The 26,352-nt window shown below is 45.3% G+C and overlaps 1 protein-coding gene across 1 annotated transcript in view; it reads left to right on the top strand.

Moving 5' to 3' along the window:
- The first annotated feature begins 494 nt into the window (after nt 1-494).
- Nucleotides 495-26,352, top strand: part of LOC123253767 (rho guanine nucleotide exchange factor 9) — an 87,882-nt gene continuing 62,024 nt past the window's right edge. The window contains exon 1 of the mRNA XM_044682911.1: nt 495-635. Coding sequence (XP_044538846.1) covers nt 510-635 — 126 coding nt within the window. The 5' untranslated portion in view covers nt 495-509. The remainder of the gene's footprint in view (nt 636-26,352) is intronic.

The following is a 26,352-nucleotide window of genomic DNA, read 5'->3' on the forward strand; positions in this document are numbered from 1 at the left end:
TATTCTCCAGCATTACGGTGGATACGGGTAGCATGAAAATTGGAAATGTAGGCTGGTACCAGCTCACCCCCTCTGATCGCTCTATGGGAAGGCAGCTAGATGGGGATTTCTGTTCCTCTCGTGCACTTCCTGGCAGTAAGGGAGAGCCAGAAACCTGGATGCACCCTACACGGGCTCACAAATGGCAGAGGCATCCCTCATCCTCGCCGGGCCTCTGTTTTCCTTCTGGAAAAATGACAGACTCGAACTAGCTGGTCCCTGAGGGCTTTCTTAGCTCCTAAATCTTCTGTCCCCACAGGAATCTGTGCTAGATAGAGAGCTGATTAGGTTGTTAGGGGGAGGGGCAGTCGGTCCAGTTCAGTGATCTCCTTTCCCCTTAGGAGTTCTGAGTGGGTCAGGGGGGTTGAAGGTGGCTGATCCACTGGGGACTAAGCCTCTGCTTTTTCTCTCTTTAGCTGATCAGCGGAGGTTCCATCGTAAGTGCTGAGGCAGTATGGGATCATGTCACTATGGCCAACCGGGAGTTGGCGTTTAAGGCGGGTGACGTCATCAAGGTCCTGGATGCTTCCAACAAGGACTGGTGGTGGGGCCAGATCGACGATGAAGAGGGATGGTTTCCTGCCAGCTTTGTGAGGGTAAGTGACCACTATCCATCCCCCCTTCCCATCCTGTCCTGACTCCTACCTGCCCTTCCCCTTCTGAGTCTCTCTTCCTTCATTCTCTCCATTCCTCAGCCTATTCCTTGCACTTCTGCTCCCTGATTTTCCTTTGAACTCTTTCCTTTCAATCTTCCTCTTCCTCTTTGCCTTCAGTCTCCTCCATTTGCTTTTTTATTCCTCCCCCTTTCTCTCTCTCTGTTTCTGTCTCTGTCTGGCTTTCCCTGTCTCTCTATCTCTTTCAGTCTTTCTCTGTCCTTCTTTTATCTCCCTTTCCCTGTGTATTTACCTCTCTCTTTCTCTCATGCTCTTCCTTCTCCCATTGTGCCCCTGGGCATTTTTGCTTTGAGTAGCAGTCTGGTACAGAGGCTGGGAAGTCAGAGGACCAGAGTTCAAATTTCACTTTGATGCTACCTTTGTGATCTTGGCCGAGCTACTTGACCTCTCCAGGCCTTCGTTTCATTCCGTAAAATGATGAAGTTGGGCTACCTGGCCTCTGAGGGTCCTTCCAGATCTCCAGTGAGGTTCTTATGTGTGATTGCAGGCAAATTCCTTCCCCTGCATGGGCCTCAGTTTCCTCATCTGTAAATTGAAGAGGATGGCCTAGCTAACCTCTGAGGGCTTTCCCAGAACTTGATCGAGGATCCTCCCATCATTTCCTTTCTCTGGGCATCAAATTCTTCATCTTTAAAATGAATAGGGTAGAGGAGATGACTGCTAAGGGCCCTTCCAACCATGAGTTTATGTCCCAGGGCTCCGCCCACACTGTATGTTCCAACGGGCAAGTCTAGCTCTGACAGTCTATCTCCTTCAGCTTCCTTCTCCTTACATTAATCCCTTCTCTTTTCTTCTACCTTTCCTCTTTAGCCCTTTCTCCTCATCCTCCTCACTCTCTAGTCCTTTTTGTTAAACGCTTTCCTTCCAACTTAGAATCAATACTAAGAATCGGTTCCAAGGCAGAAGAGCGCTAAGGGCTAGGCGATCAGCATTAAATGAGTTGCCCAGGGTCACACAGCTAGGAAGATTTGAATCCGGGACTTTCTCTCTCAATCCACCGAGCCACCTAGCTGTCCCTTCCCCTCTCTATTCTTAATCTTCCTCCTTCCTCTTGATTCTCTCCCTTATCCATTTTCTCTCCCTTATTCTTCCTTTTTTTCTGCCCCTGTCTTCTTTCCCTTTTTCTCCTCCCCGCATATCTCCATCTCTCTCTCCCCATTTCTTCTCCTTTCTCCCCCATTCCTCCTCTCTCCCCATCACTTCATCTCTCCCCATTTCTTCTCCTCCCTCCCCCATTCCTCCTCTTCTCCCTCTCCCTTCCTTCTCCTTTGCCTTCCCTTGATTCCCTCAGTTTCTGAAATGTCATCACCACAGCAAGGTTGTTGCAGGGCTGTCTTGCTGCCGCCGCCACCGCCACCGCCGCCACCGTTAATGTGAGGAGTGTGGGTCTTCTTCCCCTGAGGGACTGACTGTACGTTTTGATTGCAGATTCTTCTCTGTAGCTCAGCTCTAGACAGTTCTGGAGGAGGGGAGCTAAGAGGGAAGCAAACAGCCTGAAAACACCCCTGGAGGATTCACTGTTTTAGAAGCCAATACAGTGCCTGGCATTCTTCTCTTTCCCAAAGGCTCTCATTCACACCCACCCTAGAGGAGGGGACCCCAGCAAGTCTGAAAAGCCCCATGTCCCAAGCAGACCAGACGGAGTACTAAAAGGAGCAACATCCCAGCAGTTAGTCCTACTATTGTCACTCACTCAGTGTAGCACCACGGACAGGTCATTTTCCCATTCGTGGCCTCCGCTTCATTATCACTAAAATAAGGCCTAGGTGCTGGGTCAGGGACCTTTTCTTTCCAAAATCAGGATCTTTCACTCTTCTGAGGTCCCTGCCAGCTCTGGCATTCTATCGTTCTAGTTATCTTAGCTGCCCCTCCTTTCCCCCACCTGCCCATTTTATGGACAGAATAGTCCCTGTCCGTGGTACTTTACAGGGGTGATGTGAGGATGGAATGTGGCCATTGATGTAAGTGTATGGGAAAGCAGACTCCCCCAAGGACGAGAGCCCTGCTATCTCCATCTCCAAGTGTCAGGGATGTGTGTGAGGCAGCTCCGGGGGCAACTCCAGTTCAGCCCCTCTCCGTATGGGAATGCTTTTCTATGACACTCCAACCGAGTAGTCATCCTAAACCCCTCAGCGTGGAAGGTGGCCAGGGATGGGCAGCTTCCTACCTTCTGAGGCCACATCCCCACGGAGTCCCTCCGGGAAGGGCCCTTCTTAGTAGATTATCTGTTGGAAAGGCACCATGGTCAGTCCTTCCGGGGAAGGAAGCCCACGGAAATGTGTTTTTAAACCCCTAAGAGAAAATCCACGAGATTACAAAAGAAACCAGTTACAGGAAAAGTAGTTTGTGCTTCCGTTATGTATTTATGCATAATATTATTATGTGTCGTAATTAGTAATAGAGTAAAAAACAAAGTATTTGCTGGTGGTGGTAGTTGTCGTTTAATGTTCACAGGTCCCAGTTTAAATAGAGGAAAGAATGCTTGGGTCTGGAGCCCGAGGTCCTGGATTTGAATCCGGAGTCTGAGACTTATTAACCATGTCACTGTGAGCATGTCCCCTTTCTGACTCCTTAGTTTCCTCTTCTGAGATCCCTTCCCCCTCTGGACCTGTGCTCCTGCGCCCCTGAGCTGTAATTCTGAGCCTCTTTAAGAACACTACCTTCCACCTCGTTCCTGGGTGCAAGGCAGTCTTTGTATGACAGCTGTGGGCCAGCTGGCTTCTTCTTGACCATAGAATTCCACTTAGTGGCCTTATCTTTTTAAGCTACCATTTTATTAAGCTCCTATTACGTGCCAAACACTATATTATACACATTACAAACATTATCTCATTTGCTTCTCTTAAGAACCTTGGGAAGTAGGTGCTATTATTATCCCCATTTTACAGAGGAGGAAACTGAGGCAGACAGAAAGGAAGTGGTCACATAGCTAGGAAGTGTGAGGCAGAATTTGAACTTGGGTCTTCCCGATGCCTCACCTGGCATTTTATGCACTGTGGCGCAACCTATCTGGCAGCGAGGTGGCACAGTGGATTGAGCATGGGCCCTGGAGTCGTCAGGAAGATTCCTTTCTGAATTCAAATCTGACCTCAGACGCTTACTAGCCGTGTGACCCTAGGCAAATCACTTCACCCTCTTTGCCTCAGTTTCCTTTTCTGGGAAATGAACTGGAGAAGGAAATGGCAAACCACTCCAGGATCCTTACCAAGAAAATCCCAAATGGGGTCATGAAGAATCCAACACAGCTAAGCAACAAGCAGCTGCCACCTACCTTCTCTATCTCCATTGGCTGCTGAGAGCTCTTGTTGCCAAGGCATCCCCCCTTCTGCACTTCAGGGTGCAGGGCCAATGGTTTCCATTCCCATTTGGAGGCTTCCAGACTACTCCATGGAGTTGGGTATAGCGAGGCCTCTGACTCTGGGATTCCTGAACCCGAAGGCCCATGGTCAGGGCTAAGGGAGAGCCACGTTCTGTGGTGGAGCAAGGCCAGAGAGTGTTGTCTGGGAGATATTAGGGTGTTGAGGATGCTACAGACTTTTCTGGGATTCCCACGTGGCAGTTGATGTTGCTCTCCTCTGGTGGGGTTCGACCAAGTCAGCCTGAAAGAAGAGCCTAATGGGCATCCTGAGACCTAGGAGAAGGGGGCAGACGGCTCCTTTTGCTTTCCTTGGCCATTCCGAGAGAGCCAGTGGAGAGAGCTAGAGGCAGGAGACTGGGTTCAAGTCCCGCTCTTATCACAATTGGCTGGGACATCCCTTTGGGCCTCGTCCATAAAAGGAAGGGGTTGGAGTAGAGGCATTCCAAGGTCTCATCCACCTCGAAAACCCAGCTATCCAAAGGAGGCGATCGCCCCGCTTGGTCCTCAGTTTCCCCATGTGTAGAATGGAGGTGATAACAGAGGCGGTGTGGTAGCATGGCTGGAGCCCTAGGTTTGGGGGTTCCGATCCTCTCTTGTCATCTCTTCAGTACTTTTATGAAGGGAAACTTTGGTAAAGTCTGCTGTGTTGGGTTAAATTGTTCTGGAGGTCTTTTAGCTCTGCCATTCTGGGAGCCAATTTGCCGGCTCTGTCTCCAGGGCCATTTTGAGGATTAAATGAGCTAATGGGCGAGAAAGGGCTCTGTGACCATAACACGATAATCCAAATGGAAGGTGCTGTTATTCTCTGATTAATGAGGGGCTGACTAGGGCTTTCGGAATGTGCCCATCTGAATGGCCTCTTTTCTCTCATCCTCTCTCGTCTGGAGGAGCAGACAATGTCTAATAAATGCCAGCTCTGGGGAGAACAGGCGAGCCATCACTGATTCAGCCCCCTCGCCCCCGTCCACCAGTGCTGGTGCCTGGCAACAGTTGGTGCTGTTGCCATCCACAGCACCAGCCGCACTCTTCTTCATGACCCGTCATGTTGGCTGTCACAGGATAATTGAGCTGAGCCTTTCAGAGCCGGTTTCTGGTTTTAACACAAGCCAGCTTCAGGGGTGGCAAATTTACTGACCACTGTGCACGTTGGCGCCATAATGGAGCCCATTTCAGTTCATGACCATTTGCTGAGTGCTCGGAGTTACCCAGCAATACGCCAGGCTGGAGGGGGCTGGGGGGGGAGGCAGGGAAGATGGAAGGACAAAAGCAAACAGTTAGAAGGGACGACGTGAAAACCTCGAATGGCAGAACCGAGAAGAAACAAAGCATCGCGGCTCAAAGGTACCTTAGAACTTAGAATAGTAGAACTGGAAAAAAATCTTCGACTCGAGAACATCAGAGATGATAGAACTCAGAGCACATAACGTCAGAGCTGGACAGGGCCTCAGAGCATAGACTGTCAGAGCTGAAGGAATTTTTTAACCCTTGCCTTTCTTCTTAGATTCGGTTAGTTCCAAAGCCAAAGAGCGCTAAGGGCTAAGCAACGGGAGTTAAGTGACTTGCCCAGGGTCACCCAGCTGGGAAGTATCTGAGGCCGGTTTCGAAAATAACCTCAAAACCCAGACTGCTTGATCCGAGAGGAACCTCAGAACATAAATGGTCAGAATGAGGAGGGGACCTTAGGATAGAGAATGCTCGAGCCGAGCCGGTAGAGACCTTTCAGAACAGGGAGGGGGCACTTTAAAATACAGACTGAGCTGTGAGGGCTCTTTGGGCTTAGGATGTCAGAGCTTGGAGAGTGTATACACTTATTGTCAGAACTGGAAGAGATCTTAGAACTCAGAAGTTCCGAGAGCACGGAGGGACCTTAGAACCTACCACAAAAGAGCTGAGAAGGACCTTTGAACATTGCACCCGTGATTGGAGAAGGGTCTCAGAACATCAAATGATAATACCAAGAGAAGCATAAAAACTAGCAGGGTCTTCAGAATGCCGAATGTTTGAGCAGGAAAGGACCTTAGAACATGAAACGATAGAACTAGATGGGCCCTAGAACAGAGAAGGTCAGAGCCAGGAGGGAGCGTAGAACCCAGAACACTGAAGTTCTACTTTACACAGCAGCCCTTCAAATACCTAATGACATTCAGCCTTTTCTTCTCCATCCTAAACCTCTCCGATTCCTGCAGCCTTTCCTCATTGTGGCACAGGCTCCAGCTTCACCGTTCTGATTGCCTTCCTCTGGGCGTGCCAGTTTGTCAGTCTTCCCTAATCTATGATCTCCACAGCTAAACACCACACCTCACTTAGCATAGCCCAAGATGGCATTAGCTTTTTTGCCTGTCGTACTCCAATGCCAGCTATTTATGCTTGGCGTCCATTAACACCTTCTCTCTTAGACTGAATCTTGCGTACCAGCTCCAAGGCAGAAGAGCGCTAAGGGCTGGGCACTGGGGGTCGAGTGACTTGCCCAGGGTCACCCAGCTGGGAAGTGTCTGAGGCCACATTGGAACCCAGGACCTCCCCGTCTCTAGGCCTGGCTCTCCATCTACTCCAGATCTTTTTTCAGACCCTGCTATCTACCCTAACCGTACCTCCTGAACTTAGGAAGTGTTATAACGCATTTCGGCTTACGGTCTGCCCAATGCTCTATTTGACTTGTCGATAACATTTTGAGTCCCAGCTCTGCTTTCTCATCTTCATCTCATTCCTCTGCTTTGCGTCATCTGCACACTCTTTATGACTTTATCCAAGTCACTGATGAAGCTATTAAGTAGCACAGGTCCTTGGGGCACTCCACTGGGGACCTCCTGCCCACGTAAGAGTAAGTGATGGAGGACTCAGTCTCTCCATTCAGCCAGTTCCACACTCTTCTTAGAGTGGAGGACACATTCTCGAATGTGCTTTGCCAACTTCTAGTCTATCACTTTATGCAAAAAGAAACTGCTCCCCTGAGTTAGGGCCTCTTGTTTCTTTCTCGTTGCCTAAACTTTGGGCTTTGGGGCCTCGACTTTCAAGGTCATGGGTTTTCTCACAGGCTCTTTCCTTGGGTTTGGAACTGCTGGGTCAGTTTCCTAAAGTATGAGTTGGCACGACTAAGCCATGTCGTATATTATCTCTTTAATGATCTGTTCTGGGATTTCCCCAGGAATCAAAGTCAGGCTCCCTGGCTTAGAGTGTCCAGGCTCTGTTTTCCCCTCTCCTGAAAATGGGGGCATTTTCTTTTCTCCAGGCCTGCAGGAGGCCTTCCCTCCATGGCCTCATCTCCCGTTCTCTACAATCCTTCAGACTCCGCTGGCGTTGGTTCCACCATCCCATCTACCACGTTTTTTGTTGTTGTTGTTGTTTTGTTTTTTTCCTGAAACTGGGAATGGGATTCAACTGGGCTGGGGGGCCTGAACTCATTAAGGCTACCAACTATTGTTTTTTACCATCTTGCATATACCCTCCTGATTAGTGATCTTGTTCTGTCATCTTTCCTTGTAAAGGACATTTTTCCTTTGCAGAAAAAAATCAAAAACAAAAGAAATCTTGAGCAGTGCTACCTTTTCTCTGTCAGTTACCACCATCCCATGCATCTCAAACAGCTGTCCTATCTCTTCTTTGATGCTCCTCTTTCCCTAATAACAGCTTAAAACTATGTATATATCTATTTTGTGCAACTAACTTCCCTTCCCGGTCTGAGCTTTCTGAGCCTTAGCACTGCTGCTAGTTTTTCCAGGGCTATAGCATGTTCTTTGTATTACCTGCCCTTCCTTCTGTCTTCTGAACACACTTCTGAAGCATCTTGTTAGCTATTGAGTTCCTCATGCATACACATCAGTCTCTGCAGTCAAGTGTTATTGTTCTTCCTCATTGAGCTTGTTTCCTTTTGTGTCTTTAGAATCTCCTTCTTACACGTTTCCTAGCCTTCCCTGCCAAATTTCCTTCGAATCCATCAAAATTCACCTTCCTTGTGATGTAGGCTGTGTATCAGACTATGTCAAGCTTTCCTCCCTTTATCAGCTGCTCTAGGAGGGGGTAGTGGTTAGGTTACTTTCACCCAATCCTTTCTACCATGGCCTCCATCAGTTCCTTCTTATTCATGAGAATTGGATCCAGTTTTAAATTTTGCTTTATAGGTTCCTGTACCTTTTGAAAGGTAAAACTTTCAATGAGGCAAGTCATGAACTTCAGAAAGGCTGGGGATGGTGGCACAGTGAGAGGGAAAGAGAAAAAAAGAGCTAAAAGAAGGAAGGGAGAGAGAAGGATGGAGGAGGAGAGGCAAAGAAACAGAGGAGAAATAGAGAGGAGACAGTGAGAGGAAAAAGAAGGATGCAATGGGAAGGGGAACAGGAAATAGAGAGAAAAGAGAGAAATATAAAGATCTAAAGTGAAAGAAAAAAATTGAAGATGGCAGAAGGTAGAGAGAGAGAATGGTGATGGGGAATAGGAGAGAGAGAGAGAGAGAGAGAGAGAGAGAGAGAGAGAGAACCTAATGAAGTCTTTCATTATTACTAAATCAATCCTCTATAGCAGGTTTATGATCTGATTTCCAAAGTCATCTATTTCTTCTCGCAGGCCAGCTGGTCTATAGTCTACTCTGTTGACTGATGCCTTTCACAATAAGCTTAACTTGTATTTACTTTGTATGAATCATGTTCATACACACAAAGGCTATATGAGATCGAGTTTGTCTCCTTGAATTATAGCCTCTATCTAGGTTCTTTCTGTTTTGTTTTTAAATTGAACCCCTCCCCTCACCATAGAAGGCATCATACAACAAAATATCTAGCTTATGTCTTTTGTGTCCACTCTTCAGTTCATTCTCTGGAGGTGAACATTCACCAGTTATGCTTCAAATGCTATATTTATAGCTGTATACAATGTTCCCCTGGTTCTACTCGTTTCACTCTTCATTATGCCATGTAGTTCTTTCCAAGTTTTTTTTTAATTAATTGGCTCATCAGTTCTTATGGCACATCTTTCCTTGGGTTTTGAAATCTTTGTTTCCTAAAAAATGACACCCCGACATAAGTAACCGAACTGTACTTCAGATATAGCCTGACCAGGAAAGAGGACAATAATCTATGTGGGAAGATAGATACAAATTAGAAGGTCATAGTTAAATTCCTATTGAGTGACACCAGGAGTCAGTCCTAGAGCCCAGAGCATCTATGGCAATGATAGTGGGTTGGAGTGTTGGGGAGGCTCCCTAGGACTGGGGCAAAAATGAGAGCTATAAGAATGAGTAGAGGGGGCAGCTGGGTAGCTCAGTGGATGGAGAGCCAGGCCTAGAGATGGGAGGTCCTGGGTTCAAATTTGGCCTCAGACACTTCCCAGCTGTGTGACCCTGGGCAAGTCACTTGACCCCCATTGCCTAGCCCTTACCACTCTTCTGCCTTGGAGCAAGTACACCGTATTGACTCCAAGATGGAAGGTGAGGGTTTAAAAAAAAAAAAAAAAAAAGAATGACTAGAATTTGGCTAGGAGGAGAGCAAGAGGGAGAAATGTTCCTTAGCACTTAGCTTATTTACCCAGATGACCCATCATGCATTTGTCATTCTCATCCTCAATTGATCTAAGACCCCGTCAAACTTATTTCCAATTTTAACCTCAACCAAAGACCATCCAAGACTAGAGCTGCAAAGGGCTCTAGAACCTATGCAGAGATAGAGAGACCACGGCCAGGTGCTACCTTCAGAGATGCTGAGGAAGCATTCCAACATCCTCAAATATAGCTTCCTAGAACTTGAAGGAATCTTAAAGCTTAGAAGCCTTTTAGTCCAACTTCTTCATTTTTCAAATGAGGAAACCAAGGCTCAGAAGTGGAAGGGTTCATGTTCGTCAAGACCAAAAAAAAACAAAAAATAAACATAGTAAATATTTTCTTTAGACACAGAGGAATAGGGGGAAGAAGAAAAGCACCAAACCAGCTATAGGGAAAGACTCTGCTCTGGGCCTCATGTAAATAGGGAGCATGTCTTCTGTGGCCTCTCTTTTGGATGAGGTCTAGAGTTGGAAAGGGGAAGAGATGGAGCTAGAGTGAACTCTACCCAAAGCAAGATGGGAGACAATGGAAAGAATGGGACATAGGAAGATTTACATTAGTGGAAAGAACACTGAATTAAGAATCATAGAACCTGGGTTTTATTTTTCAAAAATACACTTATTATTTTTGTTTTTTTTGTTGTTCTGTTCTTGACAAACATCATCAAACATGAGCATTTTTATATACACGGAGGAAAAGGAAAATGGATTGCTTATGAAAGCATAAGTCTAATATATCAGTTGAAAAACGAATATGGTTGATTCAGCATGTTAGACTAATATTCTTCGCTTAATTTCCTGGTGGTTATGTTGAAATGCCAGTGGCCTTCATGGAAATATTTTACATCCTGCTATTTTATTGAAATGATTCATTGTTTCAGTTTGTTTCTTTGCTGATTCGCTGGGGTTTTCCAAGCATCCCTTCATATTATATGCCAGTAGGGATGATCATGACATGTCCTTGCCAATGCCTTTGATTTCCTTCTCTTGTCCTATGACTGTTCCTAGCATTTCAATATTAAATGATAGTGGGGAGAGGGGACATTCTTGATTCATCTTTGTTTTTATTTAGAATGTTTTCAGTGTTTCTACACTTAACGTGGTAGCTTTTTGTTTTAGACATGTAGTCTTGAATCATGTTTTTAAATGGTCGATGCCCATCGTTTTAATTTTTATTTTATTATGGGGACTCTCTTGACATTCTGGATTTTTATGACTGCTTTCTCTGATAGCCTGTATGCAGCTCTTGGTTTGGGGGGGATGGGGCGGAATCATCTGAATTCTAGTAAATTTTGTTCTAGCCTCTCCTTTGCATTCTATATATATATTTTTAGCTGTGTTCCTTGGGCAAAGTAAATTGTTGGATTTTTCTTATCTCCGTTGCCATACTCTTTCATTTTCATGGATTTCCTAATCCATTTCTATTTAAATTTATGGTTTTCAAGATTATATATTCTTCCATTTTATTACTTCGGTATTGATTTTATTCCCTTTCTCTTTTAAGTCAGCACTTGGGCCTGTTAACAATTTTGTGATTGATGGTTACAAAACTAAGTTGTATTAACTCTTTCCCTATGCTATTATTATTTTATTATTATTAATTTATTTGTTTGTTTTTAGAAATATACATGCGTGAATTTTGTACTTTGTCAAAGGCTTTTTATTCATCTATTATCTGATCTCAGTTATTATTTAGAAATATGACCACTGTGTTTTCATTGTTGAATCAATGGTATAAATTCATTGTAGTCATGGTGATTTTTAAAAAGTGATATAGCACTGCGGTCTTTCTGCTAGGAGTCTATTTAAAATGCTTGCCAAAATGTTCCTTACGTTGATGTTTAATTCTCTTTGTAAGTTTCATTGCCTTCTGGGTTAGATGTCATGAGCATACAATTAGTTTGGGAAAATGTTTCCAGAGGAAATTGTATAACTATTGTATAATTGTATAATTGTAAGTATTTTGTACACATTTAATGGAATTCCCGTGTAAACCTGCTTGTCTTGGGATTTGGGTTTTTGTGATTCTTGGGCAATTCTTTACGCCCTGTTCAGTTTCATTTTCGGAGATAGAGAGGTTTAAGATGTCTTTTTTTTTTTTTTTATATTCTCTTGATTGGAATGTTCTACATTTTTCAAGAAAATTATTGATTTCTTTTAAATTCTCCATTTTGCTATCATAATTATGCATAGTAGGGTTTAACTTTTTTTCCTGTTATAATTTTATCTTTTATTAATTTGTTTTTTCTTTTTAAAATCAGATTAGTTACTCTTTCCATTTTATTAGCCTTTTTAAATTGTTTCTTTTAATTATTATTATTTCTGTAGTGTCTGTTTTCCGTCTTATTTATTCTCTAACTTTCAGAATTTTTCCCATTTATACTTATTTGGGATTTGTTGATTTGTTAGGGATTTTTTTCCATTTTAAAAATTACATACACAGTTCATTAACTCTGTTTTGTTTCTGTATATTTTCTGGGATATGATCTTTCCTCTGGACTGCTTCAGTTTCATTCCAAAAATTTTGGCATCTTGTCTCATTAGCATTCTTTTGTCTCCATGATTTGTACTTTAATCCACTTGCATTATTGTCTCCATTTACATCTGAAGCCTTTGCTTGTGTTCCCTATATTAATTGCTATTTTTATTGTGTTACGGTCTGGAAAGAAGATATTTAGTAGATTGACTTTTTTATACTCATAATTTCTCTGCCTCAGGACATGATTTGTTTTGATAAAAGTGCTGAGAAATATGCATATTCTTTAACATTTCCATTTACAAGACATAATAAATATTTCAGATCAAACGTTAATGGGTTGCCCAATGCTTTATCTTTCTTTTGGTTTATCTTTCTGTTAGCTTTACCCAGCTAGGTGAAAGGAACATTGAAATAACCTAGAATTATCGTGCTCGTAATCTGTCTTTTTATAATTCAGTTTACATTTAGGTTTTAGATTTACGTTATGTGCCATTTGATGTGTATATATAATGTGTGTGTGTGTGTGTGTGTGTGTGTGTGTGTGTGTGTGTGTGTGTATCTGTATTTAGTATTGCTATTGTTTTGTCATCAATGGTTGTTGTTCAGAAGTCAGTCGTGTACAACTTTAATTCACCTTTTGGATTTTTGTCCGGGGGATTTTCTTGTCAAAGATGCTAGAGTGATTTGTCATTTACTTCTCCAGTGTGCTCCCATTTTACAGACAAGGAACTGAGGTAAATAGGGGTTTTGTGATTCACCCATGGTCACTCAGTTAATGTGTCTGAGGCAGAATTTGAACTCAGATCTTCTTAATTCCAAACTTGGTGATCTTAGCCACCTACCTGCCTATATAATGTAGTTTTTCTATTTATTCATTTCAATTCAGCAAACCTTGAAGTTCCTACTATGTGCAATGCATTGTAAGCAGAGGATACCAAACCAAGACAATTAGTCCACATTTTATCAAGAGAGCTAGGTATTTCCATTAAGTGTGTGCGTGCGTGTGTACATGTGTGCATGCATGCATACATGTGCACACATACACACAAATAATAAGCACAACATATATATTCAGAAGTAATTTCTAAGTGGAGATCTTGTGCTGCCAACTTGGGGACTCTCTTGACATTCTGAATTTTACTGTTAGTTTCTCTGATAGCCCGTCTGCAACTCCTGATTTTGTGGAATCATCTGAATTCTAGTACATTTTGCTCTGGCCTCTTCTTTTCAATATGGGTATCTTTTTAGATGGGTTTCTTGTATACAGCAAATTGTTAAGTTTTGTTTCTTATCCATACTGCCATCCTCTTGTTTTCATGGATTGCCTGATCTAGTCAAGTTATGGTTGTCAGGATTATATATTCTTCAACCTAGTACTTTTGTATTGATTTTAGCTCCTCTCTCTTTTGACTTGGACCCGTTAACAATTTTCTCCCCCTCCCCCTGTCTCTGTCTCTCTCTCTGTCTCTCTGTCTCTGTCGCTCCCTCTCTCTCTCTCTCTCTCTCCCTCCCTCCCTCTCTGTCTGTCTCTATCTCTCTCTCCCTCCCTCCCTCTCTGTCTGTCTCTGTCTCTCTCTGTCTCTGTTTCTCTGTCTGTCTCTGTCTCTCCCTCTGTCTCTCTGTCTCTGTCTCTCTGTCTCTGTCTCTCTCTCCCTCTCACTCTGCCAGTCCCCTTTTGATTTCTCCCCCTCTTTTCCTACCTACCTAAGGGTACAGTTGAAAATACATGTCTCCACTTCTAAGTTGAAGTAACACTCCTTTCCTCTGTCCTAATTCTCTTCCTTGCACATATAATCTGAATTCTGTTTCCTAATACATGGACTTTATTCTCGGGTCCTTCCCGAGGGGAACATACCAAATCTCAGTCCTGTCCTTACTAGGATATCTCCGTTACCACATTTATAGATCTTCCTCCAGCCTCTTTTTAAATCAACGTATAGAGGAGGTCAAGTCACATAGAATGGGGTTTCTTGTGGTAAGAGTCTTCTGTGTCCCCGTACTTTACTGTAGTTATTCCCTTTTCTTAAGGTCAGGGTGTCCTAGCTCTGCTTCTGTCCCTTAGGGGGCTACCTGAATTGAGGGTTTCATCATTTTCTCTCCTAGTTTTAGATGCCATCCTTGAAGATACTCTCCTTTCTCTGAAAATGTGGTTTCCCAATGTGCAAATTTCCCCCAGGCAAAACTCATCAGAAGACCCTTGGGACACCCTTTCCTTTCCCTGGAATACACAAGAGACTCACTTCTTCCCTGCCTCCAATCCCAACCCCTCACCTTTTTTGCCATAGAGATGGCTTTTCCCCCCCATAGATTCCTTCATCTTCTGTTGAAAGATTAAGGAAATTGCTCTCCCTTCTCTCTGTGCTTACAGACTTGGTTGAGCTACATTCAGCTTTGGGGCTTACTCTGGTGCAGAGCTGCCCAGATTAGAGGGTGAATGATTCCATTCTCATCTCAGGCTCTGGCTAGCCCCACTTCTATGCTTTATCCCTTCCACGAGGCCACCAGAGCTTAACCAGAGCAGACATCTTGCCATCTTCCCTGCCGCTGTGTATACGTCGCTCTCTCTCCCTTTTTTCTTTTATTCAGGTAAAAAACAATTCAATCCATCTTGCCATTGTTGCTAGAAAGGATATGATGACTCCACTCCCACTTCCTGTGATGAACTAAATCACCTCAGAGCTTCCCGATATATCTATATCTATATTACATATAGATATAGAGATAGATAGATAGATAGATAGATAGATAGATAGATAGATAGATAGAGCCCTCCAAGTAAAATGAAAGCTCTCTGAGGGATCGAAGTATGTCACTTCTATATTTCTAATGTCCAGACCTAGCCCATTGCTTCAACTCACCATTTAATTGATCTCCAGCTCCCCTCCTTTATCACCTTTATCACCTTGCCCTTGTAATTTCCTGCTATGGTTATCCCTCCAGCAAAGGATATGAATCCTTTAAGTTAGCCCTAAAACTTGGAAAACCTTTTAGGGCTTATTTGTCACTTGATATCTGTTCTTTGTTCTTTCTTTAACCCCCTCGGTTAATTTTTTCCCCTTGAAACCCTCCATTAATTAATTAATTAATTAATTTGTTTGGTGCGGTTTCCCCATGGTTACAGTTTTCACATTCTTTCCCTCCTCTCCTCTCACCCCACTCCCATAGCCGACACACAGTTTCACTGTGTTTTACATGTGTCATCGGTTCATTTTTTAAAAATCTAAACATAAGAGAATTGATTTTGTAGTCTTTTTTGATAATTGCATTTATTTATCCTTCTTATGTTCCTCTTCTTTGGGATGTTCATGGATAAAAATAAGAACGGAATCTCTTATCAATGCAGGTTAGCACTTTTCTGGCAAATTAATGGCTTTGAGGTTTGCCTAGAATGCTGAAAGTGATTTACCTGGGTTCACACAGCAATTCTGTTTTCAGAGGTTGGGCTTGAATTCTTCTAACCTCAAGCCTGGCTCTCTAGCCATTACACCATATTGCAGGGGTCAGCAACGTATGGCTCTTGAGCCATATCTGGCTCTTTCGAGGGCCAGATATGGCTCTTTCTGCAGGAGCCATAAAGTCCATTTTTTTTAGGCGCTGTTACAGGAGCGACACTGGGAGCACTGTACGGCTCTCACGAAATGACATTTTAAAAAATGTGGTGTTTAGGGCTCTCACGGCCAAAAAGGTTGCCGACCCCTGCCATATTGCTTCTCTTTCGTGTTTTTAAGTTAAATAATAATCTGTCTACCTCTGATGTTTTGTGTTGGGTTTTTTTCACATGAATGTCTCATGTCTTTCTTTTGTGGAAAGTTTGTCTTTTTTTTTTTTTTTTTATTATTAGGTTCAGCTTTGCAGGATATTATTCTGGTTCGCCATTTGAACTCCTTTGCCTTTTGGAATACTTTTGCGATTCCATTGTCTTCTTTGATTCCTCATAATTAAGATATAATCTTGGGTTTTTGAATTGCTCTTCTTTCACACTAGGAAGTCTTGAAAATTTCCTTGTTTCTTAACAAAATTGTGAAATGTAAACTACTCGGAGTTCTCTCCTGATGCTTCATCAGGGTGTGGTAGCAATCATATAAAAGGCTGTGCCAGCCAGTGCAGGATAAGCGCTGGCAAATTCTACCATCCTGGAAAGGCTCCGCTATGGGCCTGGCACCTGATTGAGTCTGCTTTCCAAGGTTCAGCATAGCTATGCATTGAGAAGGGTCATCACTAGTGTGTGTGATGGCCACTTAGTGATGGGTTCTTTGGCCATGGCAACCCCATGAAAACAATAGTAAGTGATATGCCCAGTTGTATTCTGTCTTCTTCCACTTCTGTTACAGCAGAGAGGCAGACAAGAAGAGCAAGGGTCCTAAGAATTACATCATGTTTATACTGTCTATAAACTTTAACTTGACCGTTGGCACACTCAATATGAGAACCTTGTCCAATGATCAATGACAAGATCTACGACTGGGTGAGCATGAAATATATCAATCTTGACATTCTTATTGTAAATGAAACCCAAAGAAAAAGAACTTGCAGCTAAATTGAAGAATGGCTCCCAAGGACTCCTTGGAGAGGCAAATAAAGGAATTGGCAGTAAGTTTTATTATATGTCCCAAAGCAACCTCAAAAAAGTAACCGCTTGTCAAGTCATTTAGTCCTTTCTTATTGCAGTACTCATGAAAAGTATTTCCTAAAAAAACAAAAAACAAAAACAAAAACAACCCACTATCAAAATAATTACAATATTTACGCCAATGCTGGTTGCAGAGTGTGAAGAGATAAAGAGGTATGTTGAAGAACTCCCCAAGACCCTCTAAAGTAAATCAATGGACTCTTTGATGTTCACTGACTTCAATGTAGAGGTGGGGCCAGGTGAGAGATGGTGAGACATCTTATCAGAAAACCTGGATGAGAATAAGGAATGAGATTGTTCGAAGACTCAGAGATTATAAAAAATCTGCTTCTGTCTCTATTGTTAATCCTTCCCTTCTTTCTTAGAACTGATGGTAAATATGGGTTCCAAGGCAGAAAAGTGATGAGAGCTAGGCAGTCGGGGGTTAAGTGACTTGCTCAGGGTCACCCAGCTAGGAAGCGTTTGACGCCAGATTTGAACTTGGGATCTCCCATCTTCAGGCCTGGTGCTCTATCTACGTAGCCACCTAAGTGCCCCTAGTTCTTTCTTTCTTTCTTGAAACCTTTCATTTCTCTCTTAGAGTTAATACTAAGTATGAATTTCAAGGCAGAAAAGCAGTCAGGGCTAGGCAGTTGGGGTTAAGTGACTTACCCAGAGTCACCCGACTAAGAAGTATCTGAGGTCAGACTGGAACCCAGAATCTCCCATTTTTCAGACCTGACTTTCTATCCCCTGAGCCACCTTGCTGCCCCTAATTCTTTCTTTTTTTTTTTCCTTTTTTTTTTAAAACCCTTAACTTCTATGTATTGGCTCCTTGGTGGAAGAGTGGTAAGGGTGGGCCATGGGGGTCAAGGGACTTGCCCAGGGTCACCCAGCTGGGAAGTGTCTGAGGCCAGATTTGAACCCAGGACCTCCCGTCTCTAGGCCTGACTCTCCATCCACTGAGCTACCCAGCTGCCCCCGCCTAATTCTTTCTTTTAAGGGCAGAATCAGGATATATTAAACCTGGCGAGTAAATGAACATTCAGAAAAGGGCACATTGGGGTTACCGTAGGAGTCCTTTCTGAAGATGCTTCACTGCTGACCTGTAAAAGGAAAGACTGAAGTCAGGATACAGCTAGAAAAAAAGAAAAATAAGGAAGAAAAATGGTGGCATGTGATCAGAGTGGTGCATTCTTGACCTCCTTAAACAAGTTATCAATCATGAAAAATGGGTGACTTATGGTAGAAATGACATCAGCAGCAATCATAATCATTTCATGCAGAAGTTTAGCTATTGTAAATCAGTTGCCATAACAAGGAGCCCAAAGGCACCTTTGTCAATACACACTTGACTTTCTCCCCATTCAGAGAAAGATGGTGGCCAGAGGCAACAACCATTTAGAATAAATACTCATTTGTAAAGTCTTATGAGGAAGGATTATGAACAATAATATCACTCCATCAAAAAAGAGGGAAGGCTTGAAAGGAGATTAAAGTAAACTGGGCAAGAAACTCAAATAAGCAAAGGGATCTTGAAGAATGACAGGGCAAGGACTCCGGACAACAAACAGAGCAATGGAGACGCCAAAGGGAACGAAGCCTGCAAGAGCAGCTGGAGAAGACAGAGGAGCCCCAGAGGAGCGTGGGTTGGAAGTGACATGATTATGAAGGGATCATTTCATGGGGGCAAATGAAAGAAGTCAAGATTTCAAAGCAATGGCACATGGGGAGAGAAGGGATCTTATCCATAGCAGAAAAGTGAAAAATATTGGCAGTTGGGGACAACTAGATGACTCGGTGTTTGGCTCAGGCCTAGAGAGCTGGGAGGTCCTGGCTTCAGATCTAGCCTGAGAGACTCCCTGTGTGACCCTGGGCAAGTCACACACACACACACACACACACACACACACACACACACACACACACAGTGCCAGTGCCTAGCCCTTCCTGCTCTTCTGCCTCGAAAGTAATACACAGTATTGCTTCAAAGATGGAAGATGAGGGTTGTAAAAGCCAAAGTTAACTTGATCAGTAGGTAGTTATCATCGCCAGGGAAAGTCTAAAAAAGGAAGCGACATGCTTACCGATTGTGTTGACCGTTGTGATGGAGGCGATCCAGCCCAGAGTCCACTTGATGAAGAATTCCGGATGCTCTTGTTTAAAGAGGCGGGTAGGTGATTTGGTGGATAGAGCACTGGGCCTGGAGTCAGGCAGATCCAGACTCAGACACTTACTTAGCTACATGAGCCCAGACAGGCCACTTCACCTCTGCCTCATCTGTAAAATGGACATCCTAACAGGACTTCCAGGATTTGAAGTGCTTACTCCAGTGCCTGGCACATAGTAGATGCTATTCCTTTCCATTCTGCCTCGAGATGGTCTCATCCTGCTAGGAACGGGAGAGAACCTCCTGGAAGAGAGCCATGACCCCTTGAAAGATTTTGGCTTAGCCATCTATCTTGGAATGTAAGAAGTGGCCAAAGATTGTCTATTGCCCAGGTTGTGCCACGTAGGTGGATGGCCAAACCCAAAGAGCTTGTCTTTCGCTCTGGCCATCTGGGACAAATGAACAAATGAGATAACCAGGGTGAACCGGATTGCTTTGAGGAGATCCAAAGCCCCCATTTTCTTCCATAAACAAAGCCCCCCCCCTTTTGATACCAGTATTCCATTGGTGATGTCATATGGCTTCCAGACATGGAACACTACAGTTTTCAAAGAACCAAAGAAGATGAATATCACACCTAGGGCAGTGGAGAGGTACATGGTGGGTGTGAACAAGCTGTGACATATAACGAATGAAGAACTTCAAGGAAGAACAGTATGTCATCGGGGAAATGAGTATGAGAAGAAACAGATGAGCCGGTCATATGGCAAAAGTGAGGAATGCCAGGGAGACAACCCAGGTGTTCCCATGGTATATTTATGATATCAGGAAAAAGGGAGAAAAGCTTCCAAAATGTTGCACAGATCTCCTGGGGCAAACTTAGGGGAGGTCAGTTGAATGGACACATGAGCAAGAATCGGTGGCTCATACTCTTCATCCTGGGAGTTAACGGTGTAAAGTGAAGACAAACAGATCTATTTCTAGGTTGCATCTTGTAGGTTTTCTCTGTGGACGATCTGTGGATTCAAGCGATTAGTGCTTCGCCGTCTGTATTGAAAAGTCCCCTGCCTTTTGATTTTGATATTTGTTGCAATTTGATACTTCGATTTTGGGGGTTGTCTCATTCTTCTGGGAGACCCATAATCCTTAAATTACTTCTTTGCATCCAGGCTTCAAGGTCACTAGCTTTGGCATGTATAGAATTCTCTTCAAGCTGACATCTTCGTTGGCATCTCTTCCGACAAGTTTTCTTCCACTTAAAGCATTTTCGTGTTCCAAATTTGCTCTTCTCTCCCTCAGAGCCTCTACGGTTTTTGGAGAGATTCTCCATTGTATTTTCTAAGTTCTCTATTCCATTGTCTTTTTTTTTTTTTTTTTTTAAAGTTCTGTGTCGAGAGCTTAGATTTCTGACCCAATTTCATTCCTGACATTTTCTTTTAAAACTTTTATTTCTCATTTGAACTCTTCTGGAGTTTCTACTTGCTGTTCCACGATCTCTGGGGAATCTACCAAATTCTTGTTTTTCTCGGGGAATTTTCGTTCTTTCCCCTTCGTTATGTAATACTCGTGTGGAGTCTCCTGACCTGTCTTTGAGTTTTCGCTCCCTTCTTCCTTCTGTCTTCATGAGGAGACTCGCTCTGTTGGTCTGAGCAGCTGGATGTTCACTTGGTCTTTCTCCCTTGGCCTTTTGGGCTATTGGCCTTTCTCTTGTATTCATCCAGTTGCTCGTCCTTGGTTTTCTCTGCATTCTTTGGCCCCTTCCACTAAGCCGCCATAGAGATCCATCCACAGCCGGGCATCTCTGAGTTCTTCATTTGGGCATCTGACATAGACCCCACCCCCAAGAGTAACTCGTGGTGAGTGAGGCCTAACCCCAGCTGGATTGCTCAGCCCTTTCTCTTGGCCGTGGGCATTCTTTTCCTCTATAGCCATTTTGGGGGCTGTGTTCTACACTCCCTGCATCTCTCACCCACTCTTCCCCGTGTGTCAGGGTGGCAGCATCCACCATCTTGGGGGGCTTTCAGGTTAGGTCACACTGATGGGGGTATCTCTTGGGACCCACACTGCCGGATCCTGAAGCTCAAGTGGGTAACATTGTTTTGGTTGCCAGCACTGGATGTGTGGAGTGGGTTCAAGGAGGGGGTACTGAGTCAGGTTAATTTAAAATTCTCCTTTGATATTTCAAAGGATTTTTCCCCCCTGGCTACTTAACCTTGTGGATTCAGCCTTATTTACTCTATATTTGAGAGAAGCAGCATGGTATAATAGATTATCTCGAAACAGAGAAGACAAAGCTATCTGTGTGACCCTGGACAAGTCACTTAAGTCTCAACCCTCCAGGCAACTTTCTAAGATGGGGGTCTGCAGAGAAGGTACCAGCCTGCATTAGTAGAGGACATTCTCTCTGCCAATGACATCCCAGGGCTTAGTCCCTATATCTTTTCTTTCCTTTCTTTTTTTTTTTTTTTTTGAAACCCATACCTTCCTTCTTAGAATCAATACTGTGTATTGCTTCCGCATAAGGGCTAGGCAATGGAGGTTAAATGACTTTCCCAGGGTCACTTGGCTAGGAAGTGTCTTGAGTTCAGATTTGAACCCAGGACCTCTCATTTCCAGGCCTGGCTCTTTATCCATGGAGCCACCTAGCTTTTACCCCTCTTTGATACTAAGCCATAAGAGTGTCAAGGGCTAGTCATTTGAGGTTAAGGGACTTGTCCAAGGTCACCCAGCTAGGAAGTGTCTGAGGTCAGATCTGAACCTGGGACCTCTCATCTCTAGGCCTGGCTCTTTCTGAGTCACCTCACTGCCCCTTTTAGTATCAATTCTAAGACATGAGTGTCAAGGGCTAGTCAATTAAGGGTAAATGACTCGTCCAGGATCATATAGCTAGGAAGTGTCTGAAGGCAGATTTGAACCCAAGACCTCCTGTCATCAGGCCTGGCTCTCTATCCACTTAGCCCCTGCTGTATCTCGTACATAATTTCTTTTTCTGAGGTTTTGGGCCAGGAGAGCTTTAAGAAAAACCGCTGTCCTGCCGTCTTACTATCTTGCATCCCCAATGGGTGACACACAGTAGGAGCTTACTAAATGCACGCTGTTGTTGGCGCACAGACTCTTCTGAGTCCTCATCCTCTGGGGTGTTTCTACAGCATTTGACACTGTCAGCCTATCTCCCCCTTTGCATTTGTCTGACTGTTTTCTTTTTCCTCAGCTTTAGTTGATTCTTGCATCAGTCCCTTCCAATCTAAGTGCTCCTTTAGGGCTAGTGGATTGGTTCATTGTCCCCTGGGGCTTTGGCCATGGCCCATTTCATTTTCTGCTCAGACCTCCCCCATGGCAATTTCCTCTGCTTCCACCTCTTCCAATTAGCACCTGCATGCATATGGCTCCCATATCTAGCTCATTCGGCCCAATTTTCCCTCTTGAGCTCCAGCCCTCCACGTCCAGCTGCCTACTGCTTATCTTCACCCGGCTGCTCCTGCTGGCACCTCTGATTCACTTGGGCCCAGGTTGACTTCCTTGACTTATTCCTTTAATGGGCATTTCCATCCCTCTTCCTAAGCCCTTCTCAGCCCTCCACCATCAAAGCCTGCCAGTCGCCAAGGCCAGTCAATGCTGGCTCTCCAATATCTCTCCCAGCCATTCCCTTCTTGCCACCGCTTTCCTGACCCATCGTAGTAATCTTCGACGTGGCCTCTTTGGTCTTCTCAGACTCTCCTTCAACAAGTGCCCAAAATAGCCCCCCGAAGGCCAGCCACATTCCTCTTCCCTCTAGATGCCTTTGGTGCCTCCTCATGGTTGGAAAGAGAATGCCTAAATGTGCCTGGCCCTTAAGGACCTTCCCATGCCGACTCCCACCTCCTGGGCCAGTTGCACACCACTCAAGGCCTCCACGCACCCTGTCTCAGCCCCACTGGACGAATGATTATTGCTGGTACCGTCGGACTCTGTCCTCCCTCGGTGGGAACATTTGGGAAGATCCGCTTCCTTGGCCACCTTTTGTGACCCTTTTCACCCCTGTAGCCCCTCAAGGTCTAGCCTTCTCTCTCCGGTATTGTTGTCGTTCATTCAGTTGCTTCTAACTCTTCCTGACCCCGTGGACCCCGGCTATCCATGGGCTTTTCCTGGCAAGGATACCGGAGTGCTTTGCCACTTCCTTTTCCAGCAAATCCTTTTGTGAGGCAATCACAGGGGAAGTGGCTTGTCCACAGTCACACAGCTAGGAAGTATCTGAGGCTGGATTTGAAGCCTGGTCTTCCTGGCTTGAGGCCCAGCACTCTGTCCACTGAGACGTCTTGGTCACCTCCGAGGCATACAGAGGTTAAGTGATTTACTCAGGGAAGTATGTGAGCTAGATTAGAACTCAGGTCTTCCTAGCCAGCCTAAGCATTTTATCCACTGAAGCATAGCTATCTTTCTGTGCTGTACATTTAACTAACTGAACCAAATTACAGGACTGTTTTCTCCTAGGCATACAGATGTGAAGTGACTTGCTCAAGGACACACAGCTAGGTAGTATCCAAGGCTGGATTTGAACTCAGGTCTTCCTGACTCTAAGCCCAGCACTCTATTGATCCACTGAGTGCGTCCCCCACCTCTCTGTCTGTCTCTGTCTCTCAGATATGCTTTAAATGTTTGAGCTGAACTGAATTACAGGACTCACTGCTGGAGCCTGAAGGGCACTCAGAGGTCATCGAGTCAGCTCCTTCATTTTATAAAGAAGGAAAGAAACCAAGGCCTGGGGAGGAGGCTTGACTTGCCCAAGGTCATATATAGTGTGATGAAATCATAGGTCTGGAGCTGGAAGAGTCCCCAGAGGGCATCTAATCCAACTCTCCCCCCATTTTCAAGATGAGGAAGCCAGTGTCCAAGGAGAGGATCGGACCATGAGCCTGAAGCCAAAAGGAAGGAAACAAGAAGTCACTTAGTACCTCCTGTGTGTCAGGCCTTGTGCTGAGCTCGATATAAATATTGTATCATTTGATCCTCACAAGGGTCCTGGGAGGAAGGTGCCCATTATTCCCATTTCACAGTCAAGGAGACTGAGGCAACCAGGCTTAAAAGTGACTTGCCCAGAGTCGGAAAGCTAGGAAATCTGCGGCCAGACTTGAACTCAAGTCTTCCTGGCTTCAGGTCCAGCTAGCTCTCTGCACTGTAGCACCGCCTAGTGCCCTCTACAGGCAGAAAGAGGCCCCGTTGCTGTTGAGTCATTTCCCTGGAGTGGTTTGCCATTTCCTTCTCTAGCTCATTTGACAGAGGAAGAAACTGAGGCAAACGGGGTGAAGTGACTTTCCCAGGGTCACACAGCTAGCAAGTATCTGCAGCCAAATTTGAACTCAGGAAGAGGAGTCTTTCTGACTCCAGATCCTGTGCTCTAGCCACTGGGCCTCCTAGCTGTCATGTGTGTTGAATGTTGGTCCTCTTACCCCAAACCTACCACTCTTGCCACCGTCCTCAAATCTATGTGGAATGCGAGAGGCAAAGAGACTTTTTTGAATGTGGGTACTAGATAGAATCTTAGAGCATGGAACGGAAAGTCTGGGACTGAGGGAGTGCTTAGGACGTAGAACAGACAGAGAACTTGGGAATTGGATGGATCATTACCGAAAAGGAAATTAAGGCCCAGAGAGAGGTAGTATCATATTTGGGGGTCTCCCCAGTCCCAGGGAACTTCCTTTGACGTGGAATTGCCTCCGCCCCCTGGGGGCTGGCCTCGGGGCCCCTGTTTCTTTAGTCCTCCTTCCCTTGGGGGTCTTTTAGGCAGGTAGAGAAGGGGTGGCAGGACTCCACATTCCGGCCTTGTCCTACCCTCTCTGACCTGCAGTCGTTGGCAGGGCAGAAGTCCAAGCGGCCTCAGGGCTGGGTTGTCTCTTGGAAAACCCCAGAGGGAGGGAGCCTTGACGGGAGTACCAGCTGGAAGGGCAGCATCCTCGGGGCGGAGAGGACTCCTTGGAACAGGGAGCCCATCGGCGTTGCTCAGCCAACCTCGACCTTTGCCAAATTCAGCAACGGCCAGAATTGGGAGAGACATTTCTTAGGTCCAAGTGCTTTCCCGAAGATGCCCCTAGACTAAGAACTGGTGAGAGGGCAGAGAACCTTGGGGTTGCCCAACTGGAGTGAAACGGCTGCGCGAGAACGGCAGTCCTGGGGCCGCCATTTTAAGAAACTGGGATATTGACAAACTTTGTTCCAACTCAAGGAGGTCAGCGATCATGGCCAAGGACCTCAAGGTCATGCCTCATGAGGCTTGTGTAGGGAAGCTGGGGACGTTGAGGCAACTTGAGCCAATAAAGTGGCTAAAGCCAGCACTGTCCGCTGAGCCTCTGTGCCTTTCCAGCTAGGCGGCTCCGCGGTGTTGGGCCTAGCGTCAGGAAGAGCTGAGTTCAAATCCAGCCCATTCGCTGTGTGACTCTGGCCAAGTCACTCAACTTGTTCGCCTCAGTTTGCTCATGTGTAAAATGGAGATAATAATAGCATCTACTTTATGGGATCATTGGGTCGATGAAATGAGATAACAACTTCTAGGGCCTTTGTGTGACCTTGGGCAAGTCACCTCACTTCCTTGGTGTCGGATTTCCTCTGTATGTGACCTTGAGTGAATATTTTTTTTTACATTTTTTTTTAAACCCTTGTTCTTCGGTGCATTGTCTCATAGGTGGAAGAGTGGTAAGGGTGGGCAATGGGGGTCAAGTGACTTGCCCAGGGTCACCCAGCTGGGAAGTGTCTGAGGCCGGGTTTGAACCCAGGACCTCCCGTCTCTAGGCCCGACTCTCACTCCACTGAGCTACCCAGCTGCCCTTGAGTGAATATTTTGCTTGCAAGGGCCAGTCCTGTTCTGGCTCTGAGGCGCCGTGCTTTTTTTGAAGACAGTGAAATGAGGTGTCGAGGAGATGTGGGGGGCGGGGTCTGCTGGCCTCTGGTCTGCTCCAGCTGGTGAATTTTCTGGTAGCCCATCCGGGCGCCCTGGGTGGATGGTTTGTATTATGGTAGCCCTGTGGGGTCTAGGTTGGCCAGGCCTGGTTATCCCAGAAGTGAGCTCTCCAGGGTCCTGCAACTGGTAAGTGGCAGAGCCAGGAATGCTGCTCTGGCTGCCGCCTCCCCCGCTGCCCAGTGCCAGGGGGGGAGGGGGGCAGTGGGGGCGCAGCACTCCCCTCCAAGCCTCTGAAAGTCTACGGCTGCCCCTTCGTTCAGATTACAAACCTGCTTTTGTTTTTCCTTTAGTACAAATCTGGCCTCATGCAGATGATTGCTCAGCCCGGGTTAATGAGGCTTTCCCGTGTCATAATCAACTAAATATTATTATGAAAAGGCCTTAATTTAGAGGCCACCCGAAACCCTCCCAGCTCTGCCGCTCCGGGTCCCGCGGGCCTCCCACCTCTTCCATTGTCTGCTCGGAGACTCCTCCGAGTTCTTCCCCAGCTGAGGCGCTCCGTCTTCCAAGAGCCGGCTCAGGTTTGACAGTGTGTGTGAGCCTCTGACAGGGCCCTCCCGGGCCCAGGCTCTCCTCGGAGATCCCAGCCATGGCCCACCAGGTCAGGCAGCCTTGCCTTCGTGGCG

Source organism: Gracilinanus agilis, chromosome X (genome assembly GCF_016433145.1).
Source record: "Gracilinanus agilis isolate LMUSP501 chromosome X, AgileGrace, whole genome shotgun sequence".
Lineage (NCBI taxonomy): Eukaryota > Metazoa > Chordata > Mammalia > Didelphimorphia > Didelphidae > Gracilinanus > Gracilinanus agilis.